At 42.3% G+C, this 19,712-nt stretch overlaps 2 protein-coding genes across 3 annotated transcripts in view; one reads left to right on the forward strand and one right to left on the reverse strand.

Moving 5' to 3' along the window:
- Positions 1-518: 518 nt before the first annotated feature.
- Positions 519-5,120, reverse strand: abhd13 (abhydrolase domain containing 13). Its single transcript, XM_037108884.1, has 2 exons — positions 4,910-5,120; positions 519-2,387 (listed from the first exon to the last, which is right to left on the reverse strand). The coding sequence occupies exon 2, from the start codon at positions 2,351-2,353 to the stop codon at positions 1,298-1,300; it is 1,056 nt and encodes a 351-aa protein (XP_036964779.1). The 5' UTR covers positions 2,354-2,387; positions 4,910-5,120; the 3' UTR covers positions 519-1,297.
- A 222-nt stretch (positions 5,121-5,342) lies between these two features.
- Positions 5,343-19,712, forward strand: part of LOC119025382 (transmembrane protein FAM155A) — a 108,809-nt gene continuing 94,439 nt past the window's right edge. The window contains exons 1-5 of one of the 2 annotated variants that reach the window (XM_037108883.1): positions 8,338-8,555; positions 8,686-8,756; positions 9,024-9,060; positions 10,940-11,071; positions 11,482-11,835. The gene's annotated coding sequence lies outside the window, so the exon portion shown is untranslated. Of the gene's footprint in view, positions 7,529-8,174; positions 8,556-8,685; positions 8,757-9,023; positions 9,061-10,939; positions 11,115-11,481; positions 11,836-19,712 lie in introns of those variants that run through there. The other variant, XR_005076804.1, reaches the window with a different exon arrangement.

Below are 19,712 nucleotides of genomic sequence, written 5' to 3' on the forward strand. Positions count from 1 at the left end.
AAAATTCCTTTCCCCACACAAAACATCTCTCTGGGAATATACTCTGTAACACTAAGATGAAACAAACAATTTACTTGGAATATACACTCTTGACTTGTCTGACTCATACTGGTAAAACTGCACATAAGCCTCTGTTAACTTTGATGGATTTACATGACACACAGATCTCTTCACAGTCAGTATGAACAATTGGTCTTTCACTGCACATATGGCATGCAGTAGTGGTGTACAACGACTTCAAAGAATCTGAACCCATCCTTTAATAACAAACCACACAGAGCACAAATACTCCTTACCAAACAACATGAGCCCATTAGAGAGTACAGACACTCCTTGTGTGCTAGCTGTGTTCTAACAGGACACAATAAAAGCAGCATCTGCCAATCTCACTGGAACAGAAGTAACTTGACAGGAAATAAGATCTCTAGAAATGTATTTTTGATAGGCAGAAGTAACCGACGAGTCAGTGTTATCTTACTGACAACTTCATCTCAGCCAACGCTTCTTGTAGCTGAATATAATTATTCAACAGTTTTTATTTATACCATTGTGCCAGACAAACAATTTCAAAAGGTATATATAAATATTGATCACTACAATGACATGTTATGCAAAGCTGCTGCAAGTACTTTAAATATCAATGTTCCTCACCAAACGGGGAGAGACACAAAACATCCTTATGCCTCTCAAAGTATTGCTCAGAAGATGTTAGCCTACATAACTCAACACTTGTGTAAATCTGAACAAAACAGTGCAGTGGATTAATAGGGATGTATATTATTTACAGAATAGGCCTACATATGATCAGTGTCTCATTTTGTGTATCAGATGTGTCTTTTTAATTCCAGTAGTAATTGGTTTTCACTGAAACATTGTAGGTCCTTGTATGGTCATTATACTGAGAGCAATTGTTTGAGTGATTTTTCATGAATTTCAGTAGACCCATCACAACAAACTATTGTGTGGATGAACAGGTCTTGCAGTGTGTGTATGTATGCTCTGGCTTCATTCATAAAAAGGTCATAAATACATGCATTCATAGCTGCAACACAAAAGGAATCCACAATGGCATTATCAGCTTCTTAAAACCTTGAAATAGTCAAATCATCTTAGCAAATATGTTACATTTACAGAAAGGTAAAAAGAGTGAAATAACCCAGACAAAAGCATAAAAAAAATTTACATTCTTTCCAAAAATCAGTGAAGTCCATCCAATCAATTTCAGTGACAGCCTTCACTTCTTCCAGCCCATTACCCGTAGTCAGTCCCTGGCTTTTTTATTTTTTTTTAATTTTCTTCAAATAATGGTGACACTAGCTGAGGGCTGAGCACTCTCCTCATGGGCATGGCTCTTCAGCAGGTCTTTCATGAATTGCTCCAAAGCAGCGAAGTAGCCCTGACACTGCCACGTGTCGTTGTGTGTCCCCTCTGGAAAGATAGCCAGACGTTTAGTCCGCGCAGGAGACAGCTCGTACAGCTGTTTCATCATGACGGGTGGGATGAGCTGGTCCGACAGGCCGGATACAAACAGTGAGGGCATGCGGCACAGGGCTACCTGCCGATAGGACAGGAACTGATTCCTGTAGCACCACAAGGGCAGCAGGCGCATAGGCATGAATGAGAAGAGTGTCGCCGCCATGTGGGGAATGCTGAGGAAGGTGTTTTCAACAATAATAGCTGCTACGCGGTGAGGGTTGACAGATGCCAAGCGTACAGCCACAGCGCCCCCCAGTGAGCGGCCAAACAGTACCACTTTTGTCTTGTCCAGATCAGGACGTGTCATGACGTAGTCCAGCGTGGCCTCGGCATCCAGGTACAGCCCATCCTCACTGGGCTCACCCTCACTCTTTCCATAGCCACGGTAGTCCACCAGAACCACGTTGGCTTTCAGATTGACCAGCATCAGCAGGGCATTTGGCACCCTGTGACCAATATTACCTGCGTTGCCATGGAAATAAAGGATAGTAGGTGGAGCAGAGGAAGTGGGGCTGCTTTGATTACCAGGGGTGACTCCAGGAGGCGTGTCCCCTCCTGTGTAGCGGAGCAGGATGAGGTTAAGCTTCACACCGTCCTTGGTTCGAATGTAAACATTCTCATGTGGGATTCCTGTTGGCATGGGAACATAAAGGCGAGAGGACGAGGGCTGGTCCGGGAAGTAGAGGAGCACATCCTGAAATTTGTAGAGAATACCTGCCACGGAGGCTAGGATGAGAGCTAGGAGAAAGAATCCTCCATACAGATGGAAGGTGAGGATGAGGGCCAGAAGGGAGACTCGACAAGCACCCCAAGACCAGGAGGCCAGAGTCAGGGTACAACGCTCCATTGCCCCCCACAGCCTCCAGGGCTTCTCCATGGCTACACAAGAGCTGAGTCACACGACACACACTCTGTAAATACAAGACAGAACAAAAAGAAGAGAACAAGTGAAAGTAAGGAAAGTGGTTCAGCATAAATGCACAAAATCAAGAAAAGCACCTAGAAAAACAGTTTTAGTTGATCTATAGTTGAAGCCACTTCACTAATCCACTATTTCACAATACCATTGGGTCAAAAGTTCACATACAATAGGTTGACTGTTCCTTTAACACCAAAATTCCAGAAACTTATGTCATAGCTTTCATAGTTTCTGATAATTGCTAATTATCACAACTTTCAAATGCCTGTAGGTATCTCATCTGTACAAACAATATTGTGTAAGCAAAAACACTATGTCCTACTTCCTGAGCAACATGACCACACAGCCACCATACCGCTCAGGAAGGCAACACATTCTGTCTCCTAGAGATAAACACTCCTTGGCACAAACAGTGCAAAACAATCTCACATTTAAGGACCTTATCAAGATGCTGGCGCGAAAGGGGACAAACGTATAGATTTTTTTCAGTAAAACAAATCCTATGTCATAAGAGCGCAACAAGCCACCCAGCAAATAGCCATAAAAAGTCAGACTGTGGTGTGCAACACACTATACTAGGGCAAAGACTGTACTTCTTCAACAAATGCCCTTTGGTCTTCTGAAACCTAAGTCAAACTCCTAGGTCATTATGAACAGATACAGAAAGCAAACAAGAGGGTACAAATATCATATGGTGGGAGTGCCTTGTTGCAGGAGGGACAGGAAAATATATTTTAATATATGAAGCAACATCTCAACCATGTAGTTAAAGCTTCATTAAAATGGGTCTTCCAAATGGACATTAATCCTCACACACACTTCAAATTTGTAGCAAAATGGCTTATTGATGACAAAATCTAGGTATAGGAGTGGCCATCACAAAACCCTGACCTCAATCCAAAAGAAAAGTTGTGGGCAGAAATCAAATAGTGTGTGCAAGCAGGGAGGCCAACAAACTTGGCTCTGTTAGACCAGTTCTGTTGGGGGGGGGCACATTAATCATTTATTATTATGGTGAGAACCTTTTAGGAGGCTACAAGGTATATTTACACAAGTGAAACGATTTTGAGGCAATGCTACCAAATACTGACAAAGTGTATCTTTTGGTCCACTGGGAATATGATGAAAGAAACAAAAGTCGAAATAAATCTATGGTTTTATCATTATTCCAACATGCTGTATTCTTAAAGCTTCTGCTTGTAAGATAGTAATACTGATGCTTAACACTGTCTGATGAGATTGTGAGTCTGCTAGGCCATGGCCGAAAGAGTCAGAATTTGACAAGAAAAATCAACTATCTTATTAACAGGAGCTTTAAAATATGGAGATATCTAATAGATGGTAGACAGACTGTAAAAACTAGCAAATTGTTAATGTTGGCCAGGGTGCATCCAATGAAGTCTGAGGATTGTGGCCATTTATTTAAAGAAATATTCTACATTGTCCAGCTAGCTAGCTGCAGCTAGCTATATTCTTGTCTCACAAGAGGGGGTTTATACTAAATACAATGAAAGCATTAAAAAATGCAGTATGTACATTTCATATTGAAGTAAAACACAACTGCTTCAAAGCAGAGGATGTTACACTGGCGTTTTAAAATGTGAACTGTTTAATTTAACAACACCCTCATAACCAAGAAGCCCTTCATGCTACTGATTCTGTCGCTCAGATAACTCCGCTGCCAGGAAAACCAACATTCCCATCCTGTGTTCTGGGAAATGGGCAAGAAACAAACCGTGGTATCTACAACGTTGCTTTCACATTTACAACTGCATTAAGTCCCTGCCATTGAGTCTCTGTCAGCTGATGGAAGTGGCTGTCACAAACCCCAAGATGGCAGAGTATCTTCATCATCTTTCCCTGTTGTACCTAAACCTGATTAGTAGAATGAGGTGTGTTTGCTAACTTAATCGGAGCTGTTCGGCTCCAACTCTTCAACTGAAAACCCAAACTCTGTCTCATTACGGTCGGGCTGCAGAAACAGATGCAGCAGGTAACACACAGAGTGTAGAGGTGGGGCTCTCCAGGACCAGGACTGAGCACGACTTAAGGGAGTACGTTACATTAATGATAATTCTGCTGTAAGCAAACTGAGGAAAAAATGTATAAATATTACAAGACTGCAAAGTGTCCTGGCCACACCCACAATGAAAAGATGGTGACAGCTTATAAGCCAGGTGAACGACCAACGTAAGGAGTGCTTTGACAGTTAGCTTTAGCCAGCTAACGTTGGCGAGCTAAGATTTAACGTCCCCGGCAGCTATCACGAAGCCATCAATTTCTGGACCGTCAAAACAAGCTGTCAAAGCAGAGACGGTCGTACACACATAAGAGACGTTTTTGCTGACAATATCACCGAAACAATCCTTTTAAAATTCACGTTAGCATGCTGCGAGTTAATGTTGGCTCCGTAACAGGCATGCTAACTGTCAAGCTATCTTTTGCTTCTGTAGCTGCTAGTGCTATCACTTTAACTGAGCCACCTATCTCCTCTCCATGTAGCCACATACTCACCCTTCTCTCATTTTTGGCGCCTCAGCTGCATGAAATTTTTACACAACAGTGACACATAGACAGTCCCGTCACTGTCATTCAGCTCCGGAGCAGTTGACCGAATTAATAATGAAAGTTAACAGGCGTGACCGTAAGGTAACTGTCAGCAGGAACCGGCGAGGCTAGCTTGTAGCTACACAGCTGGTTAGAATTACAAGTGTAGCCTTCATGAGTTCCGTGTTGCGCCCAGGACAAGAAAAAAGGTTCCGCAGAAGAAACTTATTCGTCCTCCGCGGCTTCTTCGTGTATCCTCAAGTGTTGCATCACTGCCATCTTGTGGAGTAGGATAAGTCAAGTTCTACAGTTTCTGGGTTGTAAGATTTTTTTCCCCCCATCATGTCCTTTCTCTGTTGCAAGTTGGGTGAGCTTCCTAAAACTTGAATGTGTTCTGCTTACCCCCTAATAGCAGAGCAGTGGCCATTCTTTACTGTTTCACACCCATGCAAAGCCTTTTCCTTTGAAAGTCTAAACCAGTTGTCTACATGTTTTCTTTCCTACAAGTTTGTTTGGCTGCTTTTTCCTCTCTTTCTTTACACTACTCGGATGTAGTGAAACTGGGATAATTTTGTGTTTCGCTGTCATTGTTTATTTTCGAGTAGTGTTCTTCAGAATGACCATGTGACGCCAGTGCCTTGATTTATTGTTTATTATTTCTGATAATGAGTCCCGGAGATTAGACTGGATGCGTCTAACGTACGACTGACCAAAGAAGAGAGTCACTGCAGACTAGAACTTAGTGTGATTTGTTCAACCCATCCTCTTCAGAAACAGTCTACAACTCCAAATTATACACACTTGACAAATATTTGAACTCTGTGGTGGAACTACAACTGCAGGACATCCATTATCTAGAGCATGGCTGCCCACATTGTTGTCCTGCCATAAGGTTTGACTTGGCACATTAAATGTTTCCAGTTTACAAAACCAAACAAAAAACATACATTTAGTGAATTGTCATATACAAAGGTTTGTGCTGTTTAATTTTTTATGAGGTAAAAAGTCTTAAATATGTAGGATCCCTTATTATTTGTTATTTTTTTTATTTTCTGAACACAGTGGAAGTAGGAAGTATGTCCATTAAGGGAACTGTGGATTCTACTACTATGGAAGCCTACAAAGGCATTATCATTTATAGAGCAAGACAAAATCAAACAAAAGCTGTTTGCTTTAGCCTGTGGTCCGCTATTAAGTTTCACTTTTGGCCCTCTAAAAGAAAATGTTTCTGTCCCCCTGATCTAGAGACTGACTGATATATAGGTTGACCAATATTATTGGCTTATGGCCTCTGAGAGATATTCCACTATTAGCATATATGTTGTCTAACATGAGCGGAGGCGAAAACTTTCACTAGACAGCTTAAATGCATGAAGCGCACTGATGTCATTCTGCACATACAATTTATTGTTTAATGGTGAAATATCTTGCCTTCATTACATAAGTATTGCAGAGCTACATTTGAAGAATTATTGCAAAAAATATGTGTTTATCTAAATATTCTGTGTGTGTGTGTGTGTGTGTCAACGTATATTTCCTAATACCAGTATCAGCCCCCAAAATGCAGCAGGTCGGTCTCTGGCTCTGGTTGCTCATTTACATTCCTTGCAACAAAAATAGTGACTCACTAAATCTGGACTTTTATTGCTATGAATTGATTCCAAATCTACAAGTTTCCAGTAACCACACAGGGCTTATAGGTCATATCACAGTTGGAAAAGATTCATTTTAACACTTCCTTGCTGCAGCTACTGCAATCCTTTCTCTCTTCTTTTTATCTCCATCACGGAGGTGGAGATAAATGTCGCCCTTGTCCGTTTGTTGGTGGTTGGTTTGTTGGCAAGTTTACACTAAAACTATTGAATGGATTTCCACTGAACTTGGGTGGAGGTTGGACAAGTCTAGAGCCCCATTTACTTTTGGTGCAGATCTGGAAAAAAAAAAGAAAAAAAAAGCGCTGATCCAGGAAATTCTTCTCACTTTCTTGAACACAATGAGAAAGTGTTTTGCAACATTTTCATACATTCCTCAGGGAGTAATGCATATATCTTGATAAAAACCAGGCATGTTTAAGTATCTGATATTTATGAGTGAGTACAATTTGAAGTGGATGAGAAGAAGGCTGGATTGGATGGATTAGGCTTGATTGAATTAAAAGGGGCCTGTTGTGGCACTCTAGTTTGGCTGGGTGACCACCTTCATGACTTCCTAACTTTGACCTAATTAGAGACACAACATGCTGTTGTTCTTCTGATCTAAAGTCAACCCGTCATCCCCAGCACGTGCTATATGATTATGTTCCACCAGGTGGTGCTCTGCTATAGAATATAATCCACATGATTCCCAACGTGAAGGACAGGTTTACAGGTTAAATGGAAACTCCACATATTATAATTACTGGGATGTTTAATAAATAATCAACAGCACTCTGCTGCAGTACTCAAATAGACAAGGGAATGTAGCTATTAATCATGAATGACATGAAGCCAAGACAGGATCATTTTTTCAGTTTTTATTGTAGATGAAGGCCCACAGGAATCAGCACAGACCACTGAAAAGCAACAATCCTGGATGAGTTTATCGAAGGTAAAGAGTGCTGTAATCCATCCATCTTCTAAATCATGATCCTAACATTAAGAGTACCCTGATAGCCCTCTGTTAGCCTGCTGCTGTGATCTCAACAGCAGACTGTAATATATATATATATATATATATATATATATATATATATATATATATATATTGTGTGTATGTGTGTGTGTGTGTGTGTGTGTGTGTGTGTGTGTGTATATATATATATATATATATATATATATATATATATATATATATATATATATATATATATGTGTTTTTCAATTGACACATCACAGCCTGCAGAAGTGGGTCAAACAAACTGTAGATGTGACAGCTGAAACACTCTCGGCTGCTGCCTGGTATCGTGAAAGAAAAAAAAAGAAAAGATGCCCTTGAATGGAAACGTCCCTCGATAAAAAGGACAGTAAAAGCAGAAACATGTCAACGTTCATCTTGGGTCATCCGAGGTTGACAAATTAACAGAGATGAGGTAACAGGGTTTGAGCTGGCTCCGACTGCATGTGCTCGCGCTGGCAGTGACTTCACATGCCTCCCAAAATAAGCAGAAAATTAAAATGAGAAATGTGCAGCACAATGTTTTTTATTAAAATAAACATTTGGATATTATATATACATGTTTTTCCTCTCTTTATAGGGTGCTTGTTGGTTGTTGCTGTATTTAACATCTTGCTCGCTCACAGCGTGACCTTGGAGGAGACAGACAGATTATGTGCAGACTGGCACAGCTGTCGGCCGCTCGGCTCTGTCCTTGAAGTTTTCTTGGATTCCGTGGTGTCGAAGCCAGCATCACAAAACCTTGGCGCCTCTGTGGCGGCGTGATGGAAACGTCATAGGTTACCAAAATTAGGTCAGTATACACCTTGAATCAGCATGTGTCATAATTATTGTTGAGGCAGAAATGCTGACAGCGGCAATAACGAGCCTTAAAGCTGCAGCACAAGTGCAGCTGAGGAGAAGTTTGCTGAGCACCGCGTTGGAAGAGGTGGTTATGAGGTGACCACCTGTATACTTATTCGTAAGGCCTGTCACTGAGTCAGATTCAAACAATTAAACACAATTACTATTACTGAGCAAACAAATCTATTAGCTGTAGGACTACATGTAAGCTAGGTATATGAACGCTAACTTTATTACCGTTACCTCAGGCTGGAGCAATGTGAGTGCAGGTCTGCCGGGAGGGCTAGGGACTATGGAGGAGGAGGACAATCATGCTTCGGTATGGTATGGAGCAACTGGGCCCAGTGCACCCTCCCCTCTCTCACATTCCATCACTGTCTGAAACATACACAGAAGGCTTTGACACACATGCAGATACTTGTAAACAGTTTCTTTGAACTACATAAGTGAGGAACATGGATGAGAAACTGTATTTTTTTCAACGTGATCAGATCGACTTTCAGATCATGTACACATTCAAACTCCAGTCATTATTCAGACTTTACTGAAAAAAAAGCAAAAATCTAATAACAGCCCCACCTGGTAGGTAGGAGGTGCAGTGTCTGAATCCATGGCGCACACAGGTACACGCACGCCCACACACGGACGCGCACACACACACACACACACCCCCTTGTCTCTTTAGGTTATAGGGAGTGCTGCATGCTGATGGATTCAGCTTATAAGAGACTGACAGCTGGCAAGTTCACTCTCTCCTACCTACGACCCAATTACCTTTGACATGTCAGTCAAAACATCTATTACACACACACACACTCCAGCTCTCATACACACTTACAGAGCCACACGCTCTGGCTCCACTCTCTCGTATTCCCGCGACTCAATTACTTGATATATGGCACTTTAAACAGCTGGAGGGCCCGAGCTCAATAATACAAACTCAGAGCTGCAACAGGACTCAGAGTGACTGCGGTGACCTAGCCGGGGAATATCATATCGTCAGGCCAAGGGACACACTTATCATTCACCTCACGCCTTGCGCCCAATGGCCGAGCTATTGATACACCATTGATTCTTACGTCAGTCAGCATCTTTTATGACTGGCTGCTGTGACTTCACCCCTTTCGCGGGCAAGAGTCGCCACCGTCGCATTTTCTGCCGGCTTTGTGAAAGAGGCGGTCGAGCTCATCTGACATCATCTCGAGTGATGCCTCTTTGATTTGCAAGTCACTGAATGCCATGCACAAGGTGATAGATGTGGTGTCCATGGCTACAATGTAAATGTGTTGTCACCTTGGAGACGGAGCGTCGCTTTGAGTCAGAGAGGGACGGCTACATGATGGCAACTCTTCATTTTAAACGCATCGCAGAGGGGGAGGGGGCAAATAGAGCCAGAAGTATCCTATTAGTGCGCTACAAAATGATGACGGCCTTTTTTCCCCCCTTTCATGCCCATTCATAATTAACAAAGTGTGAGCTGCTGTGGCTCCTTTGGCTCTATTATAGTGTCAGTCAACATGGTTTAATGAGCTTGTACGTTGTACAATGATTGCGTAAGCAGGGAAGCAAAATAGGCAGGCATACCTGGCACTGTGGACACACAGCAAAGACTGCCCTATACGCTACGCCCGCGAGGAATAAATTGGGTGGAAACTGCTGTATGTCTCAGGCAGCAATTAGGAGGCCTCCTGTGGGGATGAGGCAGACGTTTTATAAAGGCAGCTTTTCCCTCATTTCCTTTGCAAATAAACCTTCTGTCACACCTATGATGATATCTATCACTCTAATTAACCCGCAAATATAGGCGTGTGTGTACATGTGTCCGTGTGTGCGTGCGCGCGCCTCTGTGTGAAATGTGGGTGCTGTCTTGTTAAAAGTGCAGCGGTGTGGTGTGGTGCGGTGAGCGTTTGGAGACTGAGGTTTAAAAAAAGAACCATTTCAAAGCAAAGCCATTCAGCGGGGCAGTGAAGGAGTAGTTACGGGACATGCTCCGGATCTGAATGAGGTGATGGGTTTTTGTGCGGTGATGAGCTACATTTCGCAGGACTTGTAGCCCTTTCTGTTGACATACCTCAGCATGTTTGCTCACCGCGATGGAAGGGCGACACGGCTTTTCCCGAAAATGATCCGAGCATATCCGCAGCGACTTTGAATGGTCTCATCTAACTCATCATTAATCTTCCTGTCTTAGCCTAACCTCCTCTGATGGTGGAGACAGATAATTAGCACATTTGGACAATGTGCCAAAAATAAAGATGAAAAGATGACTTTGGGAGAAGGCTTTCTTTGGCACCGCAGACACTTGAACAACCTCCATGGTGGTAACATCACTTCCCAGAGCTGCTAAATCAAGCAGCCTTGAATCTGAACTTTTTTTTTTTTTTTTTTATGCGGTTCATCTAAAAATTCCATCTTTTGTGTTGTGTCTGACCTTGCTGCTACATGATTACAAAAAATGGTTCCACATTTTTTTGGGAAATGTGCTCATTTGCTTTCTTGCAGAGAACTAAATTAGAAGGTGGATATCGCTCCCTGGGCTGTGCATTCAATTTGAAGCAAAAGCCATGAGACATTTAGCCCAGCTAGTGTATGGACTGGAAGTGCAAGGAAACGACTCGCTTGGCTTGCGACAAAGTAAAGAAAAAAAATGTAAAAAGTTAACTAATTAAAGGTGCAAAACGAATTTCTGGAGAAAAATGCTTGCTTTCTTAAGGCGACTTTTGAGTCCAAGCTGTCAAATACTGAAGCTTTGCTGAGTCAAGTTGTCTGCTATCATCATAATGCACTTTTAAAACAACATAATATCTTACTTTAAAACAACAGTCATACAGTCTGCAGTCATAAAACCATTTTGGTGGTATGCCAAAAGCAACCAGATGGGTGGCTGTGGCTTAGGGGGTATAGCCAGCGTCTTGTTAGAGGAAGGTCGCTGGTTTGATTCCATGTTCTCTCATGAAAAGTGTATAACATTTTACGGCACATCGGTAACTTTGGAGAAGCCGGATAATATTTTATTGAAAAAGTGTTCTTTGGTTTTCCCTCAGATATCCTCCAGCTGCCCTGCCACATGTCTTGGTAATTTAAGTTATTTCCTGATGGACAGCTTTAAGTGTCTGCTGACTGCTGCAAACTGTAGCTGCATCTAGCTCACTCTGCTGGACTGGACTGGGAGCTTGGTGTAGTGGGCGAATGTTTACATTGCTAGCACAGGAACTTTGGACTGTCAGGAGGAGGAGGATTCAGTCTCAAGCCGGTGGAACAACGCAAAATCCTGGCCCAAGGAATACGTTAACCTAGGAAGCTTCAAAAAAAGAATGAGAAAGAGTGAGAGGCCAAGATGCAAGAGATCCCCAAACCCCTTGTCCAGAACTTCACCCATTCTCACCTGGTCACCTGAGGTACATATGATTGTAATTACATGGTTTGGCCACTCAAAAACTGGCCTCAAAGCCTGATACTCACAGGCCCAGTGACTTCCTGGAGTCTCTTCTGTTTGCTTGGTATCCTCACTGTGGCGGAAAAACTCAAGCGACTCGCTGCGACCAACCACCTCTCTGCAAGACATAGTTACATGAAAGTACTGCAACCAGATGCGTGTAAATTACTGAGCTCGACAAGTATTTTTGAACTTTAGACAGAGCTGGCCTGCTGTTTTGAGCTAACGCATGAGTGATGGTATTGATCTCCTCATCTCACTCTTAGCAAGAATGCGAATAATCAAATTTCATGAAATGTCAAACTATTCCTGTGAGGCATAATCACCTCAGCCGCTGCCACCACCACAGTAATCATCATCCTCATCATTCCCATCATTAATAATGATATAGTAACAGCCAGAGCTCCTCATGTTGGGATAAGCCAAAACATGTTTCTCTGTGAGGGCCATTTTCTTTCCGAAGGAGGTGCAGCCATGAAATAGTGTCAGCAGCGAGCCATGTTTGAAAAAGTGCAATATCAAGGCGTGCTGTAATTACAGTGTGTTCAATTTAGCCTGTGGAGACTTAAGCCTCTGCAGAGAGAAGTAGTACCCACTGTCCTTGAGAAATGCAGCCACATTGTCTGAGTGAAGTCAAGAGGGTTGTAAAGGTGGGGTAAACTGTAGGAATTTGAGTGCATATGGGGTCACGTTGGTAACCGCCATCCACTTAAATAGCAAATTCACTTCATTTAGGGAAAGCTCAGTCACTTTGTGAAGGTCAGTCGGACCAGTAATAAGTGATTGTTGTGAGTTGTTTTGGGAGATCAGTCCTGACTGAGCTGATACCAGAGGACATGTAGACTCTGGTCGCCGGTAGGGTTGTGGTCCAGATGAAAGGTTACTGTTTCATCCTGTGGGGACGGAAAGGCCATCTTTCATTTCTCATTTCATAAGCGTGCATGTTTGTGCACGCGAATGTGGGTTTCTACGAGTGTGTGGATGATCAAAAATGGTAGGTTTGAAAGAGAAGATTTAAGAATCTTCGCCCAGATGTAGCATCTTGACTTTTGAAATGAAAACTAGACAAATGAGGACAATTAATTGAGTTTTCATAATACAGAACATCGTGTGCCAAGTTCACACATTTAGAACACAAAATGGAGCTTTACCTTTAAATTGAATAAAATAATTCATCATTTAAAAGGTGCATTATGTAAGAACCTTAGTTGAAAACATTCAAAAGTAAACCAAAATTACTACCATTATGTGAGGAAATAACAATTTTGACATTATGACTCCTATGTGTTGCACAGATATCTAGCTAGAAGATAGCATGCTAACTAGCCAGCCCCGGCCTGTCTCAGTTTAAAGCTCCTGTGAACGTTGATGCTCCCCCAGTGCTCCGAGCCCAACCCAGCCTGCAAGCTGCATGGCTGACTAAGCTATTATTTTATTTTTTTTTCTAACTAAGCTAATTAGGTAAGGGCAGCTAAAGTAAGAATGAGAATGAGTGTGACTGGTGGCCAATTCTTTCATTTTGTAGCTTTAACCATTCAAAATTCTACATACTCGACAAGAATGTGCATGCACTTATGTTTATGTAAATACCCAATATACAAACACACTATCATCAACCATCTTCATGTGATGCAGTTGAGAGAGGAAGGCACGTATTCATCTGTGTCAGTAGGTCATGCTCTAAACAGATCTCATGGAAGTGTGTTGCAAATAAAGGCTAATAGCCTGGTTGGGGGTAGATAGGTCTCCTGACACCAACACATTGTTTCATGAGCACTCGCAATGAACCAATTATCAATCCAATTAATCTTGTTAAGAACACACTGAACTGACAGACCAATACCAGTCATGCTCCGTGTGCATCTCGGCATGCCAGATAAAGCGGCCATTAAAATAAGAGACAAATGACCTTGGAGTAATAATATCGTCATTTTTAGAAATGTCTAAAAATCGTGTGTAAAAATTGCCAGTACTCGACACCTGCTGCTCTTTTCTACACTGTAATGAATTGCTGTATATTTACAGTGGATTTACAACAGAATCCTACTGTATTTTATAACAATTGTAAAGTACTGTTAAACATTCATCCCTCACATGTAAATTAACACATAAATCAGTCATTTAACAATTACAGTAGATAACTAATTTAACTGCATAAACAGTATTTGTAATGAATTGCTGCAAATTTACAGTGGATTACAACAGTACCGTACTGTATTTTAAAACAATTGTTAAATACTGTTAAATATTCATTAACAGTTAATACTCAGTTAACAATAAGAAACGGTAATTTAATAGCAGAAAACAGTATTTTCTGTCAAGCGGTGGAGACATGTCGCATGTGCAGTCATTGCAGTCATCCATCAGCATCTTACTTATGATTGCAGGCTTATGTTTCTATTTTGATGATAGCACTTCTTTACCAATCAAACTCCTCAAACTACTAATTTTTGAGTGACAATATGTAACCTAACTGGCTATTTCTGAACTTGACTTTGGAGAGCACAGCTCCGTCATATCATTCCAGCCAGAGAAGTCCATGTGGAGTTCAACAGAGCAGGTAAAGTTACAGTCATATACTGTAATCCAGACAAGGAAATATACTGTTAAGATAATTTACGGTAATATACGGTAAATGGTAATATACTGTTAAAATAAATTACGGTAAATAAGCTGTAAAATTACCATAACCAACCGTTAAGTACTGTAATAAAAAAAAAACCTAATATACTGGTAATATACGGTTATACTGTTAAAATAAAGTACAGTAGAATCCAAGAAACTGTAATTTCTTTCTTTCTGTTAATATACAGTAATATATGGTAAACTGTAATTGACTGTTAAATAAATTACGGTACAATCCAAAAAACGGTAATATACTGTTAAAATACTTTACTGGTAGATGTGCTGTAAAATTACCACAACACCCACTGTTATTCTACAGTCATATACAGTAATCCAAAAAACGGTAATCTACTGTTAAAATAAATTATGGTAGATGCACTGTAAAATAACCGTAACCCAGTTATCTTACCATCGTGTACGGTAATCCAAAAACAGTAATATGCTGTTAAAATAAATGACAGTATTTGCATTGTAAAATAAACTGTAAATACAATCCTCGGCTGTAGCTTGATAATTTTAGCTAGCCAGCTTTTTTAGCTCATGTCTGAGATAGCTGTGGAGCCAGTGGCCCTAGAGTTTCCTGGACCAAGACCCCTGGATCACACACTGCACACTGAACTGGCACTAAACAAATTGGCGAAGACTGATGAAGGGTCAGTTTGAAGACACGGAATACAGTATGGAGATGATTTACAGTGGGTCTGACCAGGGCTATGACTCTGGGTAAAGACAGCAGCAGAGGAGCAATATAGAGTTGGACAATGCGATTGTAGAAAGACAAGCCGAGACTGTTCGCTGAGTTTGATATCGTTTATGTGGAGTTCGAGTAAGGTGTTTCATGATGAGTTAACGAAGCACTTAAGCTCCTCTTTGTTCAGTAAAGGAGAGAAACTTGAATTCAGAAGGTGCTTGCTCGTATTTTTCTGGATGGCGAGGAAAGCGAATGTAATAGTATTTCCTTTTTGACATTTTTGTGAGTTAACTTTCTTCATTTCATCACATTGATGTCTGCGAGAACTTTAATATGAAATAATTCAAATAAAATGTAAGATGTCGTGAAGTCACCGCTCATCCCAGCTGACACTATGTGGGGCTATCAGACTATCACTTCCTATGACAGGCACAGCAATGACTAGATATAACGGGCCAGGGCTAGCTGGTTAGCACGTGTCTTTGACATCACGTCAAAACTGTTGTTTCTTTGCATTCTGTTGATTCCCTGCTGTATACCAAAATGCTGGACATATCTTACATTTAAAATGTTGTGAATTCAGCTGCACACAGAACCCCAGGTAGATTTTGCTGTAGGAGACTAGAGTGAAGAAGGTACAAGAATGATTGAGAGGAAGGGCCAACGTACAAGTCCATGTGGTGATCTACGTATGCGGCTTCATATATCTCTCGCTTTTCGGTCATATGACCCTGTGTAAGAGCCATTGCTCAGGGAGCTGTGTGATTTAAAGACAAGAGTTCCAACCTGTGAATCTGGACTATATATCACTGCCTCACCTCCTCGTCTCCCCCTCTTTATCTCCACACTTGGCTCTCGGTTGTTGTCTGTTCCAAGCTGTCTCTCTCTCTATATACACACACACACACACGCACGCACGCACGCACGCACGCACGCACGCACGCACACACACGCACACACACACACACACACACAGGGAAACAGGGACACACACACACGCACTGCCTGGCTCTTCCCCTCCTCACCCCGGACCCCGGAGGCCCACACAATAAGAGCTTAATGAAAAGGTACTTTACACTGGCGGCCGTGCACTGGGGGAGATATCCTTAAATGTCACTGTTAATGGGAGGAATTAGCAGCGGGCAGGGTGTTCTGTATCTGTGTGTGAACGTGTGCATCCTGATGACAGGGTGCGATACCTGGATAAATGAGTTATAGCTTATCCGTGCCGCTGCGTGTGTGTCTGTGTGTGAGAGGGAATCAGTGTACTGCGCGCATGTGCATGTTAGTTCACCACCCAGCTGTAGATAGTGGCAGTTCATGCAGGTTGATTTATGTTCCCCAGGTCTCGATTCCCTGGACCATGGCGTGATTACAGTGTATCACTGCAGCTACAGCCATGACCCCACTGTGACCCCATAAAGTCGCCCCCCCCCCCCCCGCCCCCGCTGCATGACGGGAGCTCGCAAAATCACATGATGCCGATCTTTCTCAGGCTGATTGATTTAACTATGGCCATAATTTCAGCATATCATTTATTCTCCCCGAGTCTCCTTCCTGTAAATCGAGCATGGTGCAATGCATCACAGCTCCAGCGAGCCCAGAGGACCACGGCGACGATTGATGTTTTTCCACGGATCGTTGCTGAGAGGGTCTTCTTAATGGTTGCGGCACTGGTTTACATGCTTGATAGAAAGGTGTTAAAAAAAAAAAAACGATGGCGGGTCACGTTGCTGCTGTCTTGTAGTCTTGTAAGCCGGTACACTCGGACAAGACACTGGGTGCTTCCTCAAACTCTGGTCTTACGCTGAGAGACCCAGTGCAGAATTTATCGCTTTTGACCTTTTGCTGAACTTTACACTGTCTGTGGCAGATATTTACAGAGCCTCACAGAGAGGGGCATGGCTGATGGAGAGAGACAGAGAGAGGGATAAGTGTCCAAGCGAGAGAAGAGGATGGTCGTTCAGGAAGGAAGGAGGTCATGAGTGATGCAAGCCTCCTCCACACGCAGGCAGCTCTGAGAGAGCAGTTGGCCGAGCTGCAAATAGGCGGATAACGCGATTAACAGTGACACAGTCTTCGCGTTTAACATGGATCCCGGTTAACCGAGTTTACAGTGCTGCGTCGAAAAAGCAACTTGTGAACAGTGGCTGATCGATGTCACTCCTCCTTTGATTGTCTCACTGAGGTGCAGATTTTAGATTGCCAGGAGAAGCACAGATGTGTGCTGTGATCAGAAGTAGAGCAAGCCACCACAGGGAGAGAGGGAGAGATTTGCACGTGACTGCTAGACTGCAGAGTGTGTCTGCAAAGTCATCTGAGGTCGGCCAGTCTGTGTGATGAGATGGATGACGCAGAGTATGAGGGCTTAGGCCGAGTACAGCACAGTGGCCCACAGGCCCGGGCTCTCACACACACAAAACACCGCCTCGCATATTAGATTAGAAAGCGATTGAACCTTGGCTTTGTTTGCAAACGAGGAAGCTACACGGGGAGTGTTGCATGGTGAACTAAGCTGCATGACAATAGGAGTCTGAAGGCCTGTAGCAACTCTGTGAGGGTGGTTTTGGGCAACATGGTGGGAATGTCAACATGCTAACATGCTCATGACAATGCTAGTATTAGCAGGTAGAATCTTCACCATATGAACCTTTTTTTGTCCAGCATGTTAGCACGCTAACATTTGCTAACATGCAGAGTAGAGCTGAGGCTGACAGGGATGTCATCTGTATCTTTCTGTACAGAAGGGAAAATAAATCCTTTCTTGGCATTTTGTGAGTTAATTTTGTTCATTTATTACACTAACAGTGTAATAATGAAGCAAACTGGTCGCTCATCTCCCAGCTGAAATTATAGAGGCACCTCTTACGTTAAAAAGTGGTATTACCAGACTGGGCTAGCTGGTTGACATGCTAACTTAAGTGGATATCTCTGCAATGACACATACAGACCTATTTGGTGTAAGACAACACTCTGTTGCACTCTGGTAGCTTTGGCCACATTTACACTGTGGTGAAAATGTCAACATGCTAACATCCTTACAATAACAACGCTAATAGTAGCAGGTAAATCTTAACAATGTTCACCATTTTTGTTGAGCATTTTTGTGTGCTAACATCTGCTTACTAGCAGTAAACAGAGTACAAAGAGTTGATTTTTCAGTCTCATTCCCAACTTGTTAAAAAAACAACACTTTGTGATTATAGGAGGGGTTGGGAATGAGACTCAAAAATCCACTTTTTACAAGTAGCGCCTTTAACTCTGTGGTGGACATGAATGAGTGTATTAAGTTCACATGCTTCACAATTTTTGATCTAAACTGCAAATATGAATCTGATAGTGACACTTGTTATTATAACAAGATACTGACTAGAACAGAAGAAAAGACACTCACCTTAAGGACAAAACGTAGGCTATTGCGTTATACTTATATTGTGGCCACGAACTAGTATTTTGTGTGCACGTTATAGCTATATTGTGGCCACATTTTTTTTTTTTTTTTTGACCATGTCATGTCTGGGGCTCGTTAGTATTATATGGATACTTGCTATAAAAGATCCTCCTGAAAGCTAGAGAAGGTTGAAGTCTGCACCAACAGAAGCTCCTGTCTCCCACAGAAAATGCTGATCCTGAAACTCCTCACCAACAGCCTCCTCTTTCCTTCCGTGACTTTGTGACATCACACTACGTCACATTGTCCAATATTTACTTAATTTATGCCAACTGGCTAGTTGGCATGTAAGAATTGATTTGGCACAGCTGCTCTTTTGTTGTTAGCGTTGTTGGCTCAGGCTTAAAGAGACAGGAGCTCCAGTGTCACAGAATGTTTTACACACAGAGGGGGAATGTGACATGTTGTTTGAGCACTAAAGCATGTAAACCTGTGTACATGCTTTAGTGAGAGTGAGACTTGACTATCCTTTCAACAAACAGTGGCTCTTGACCTCCAAAATTATCTTTTAGATAAGATGGCATAGCTATAAATGATAACTTAGCTGGTCGAGTACAAAACGAGAGGCAATAATGCTGCCAAAAAAGCAGCGATAGCACATTCATTATGAAATAAGGCACTTGCTGATATTTTGTATCTGATCTAAGCAATTTCCCCTGTACACCATTTTTACAATTACACAGCAAGACAGTGATGACATGAGTGAGAACAAATTAAAGGGGAGAAACTGGAATGGACCTGTGTGATTAGCCCTGTGAGCTGTGTTTTAACACGGCGGCAGGGACTGGTCGGTGTTGTCCTAAGGCTCAGCATACTCAACACTCCAAGCAGAATTGGGGAGGAGAGGGAGGCAGAGATGAGGCTCGGGGATTGGAGCAGAGCAACCCTGGCCTTTTTCCAGCCCCATCCCAGGCACAATCTGGGTAGTAGCTGCGGTTTCTTTATTCCTGTGAACACACCACTCCTACAGGATGTGCGGTGACTGGATCTCGGCGCTGGATGCTGCTCAGGTTCCACGTTTGGCAGAATTTGACGACACTCCCAGGTCTTCAAAGGCTTCATTATAATTTTT

This window comes from Acanthopagrus latus, chromosome 9 (genome assembly GCF_904848185.1).
Source record: "Acanthopagrus latus isolate v.2019 chromosome 9, fAcaLat1.1, whole genome shotgun sequence".
Taxonomy (NCBI): Eukaryota; Metazoa; Chordata; class Actinopteri; order Spariformes; family Sparidae; genus Acanthopagrus; species Acanthopagrus latus.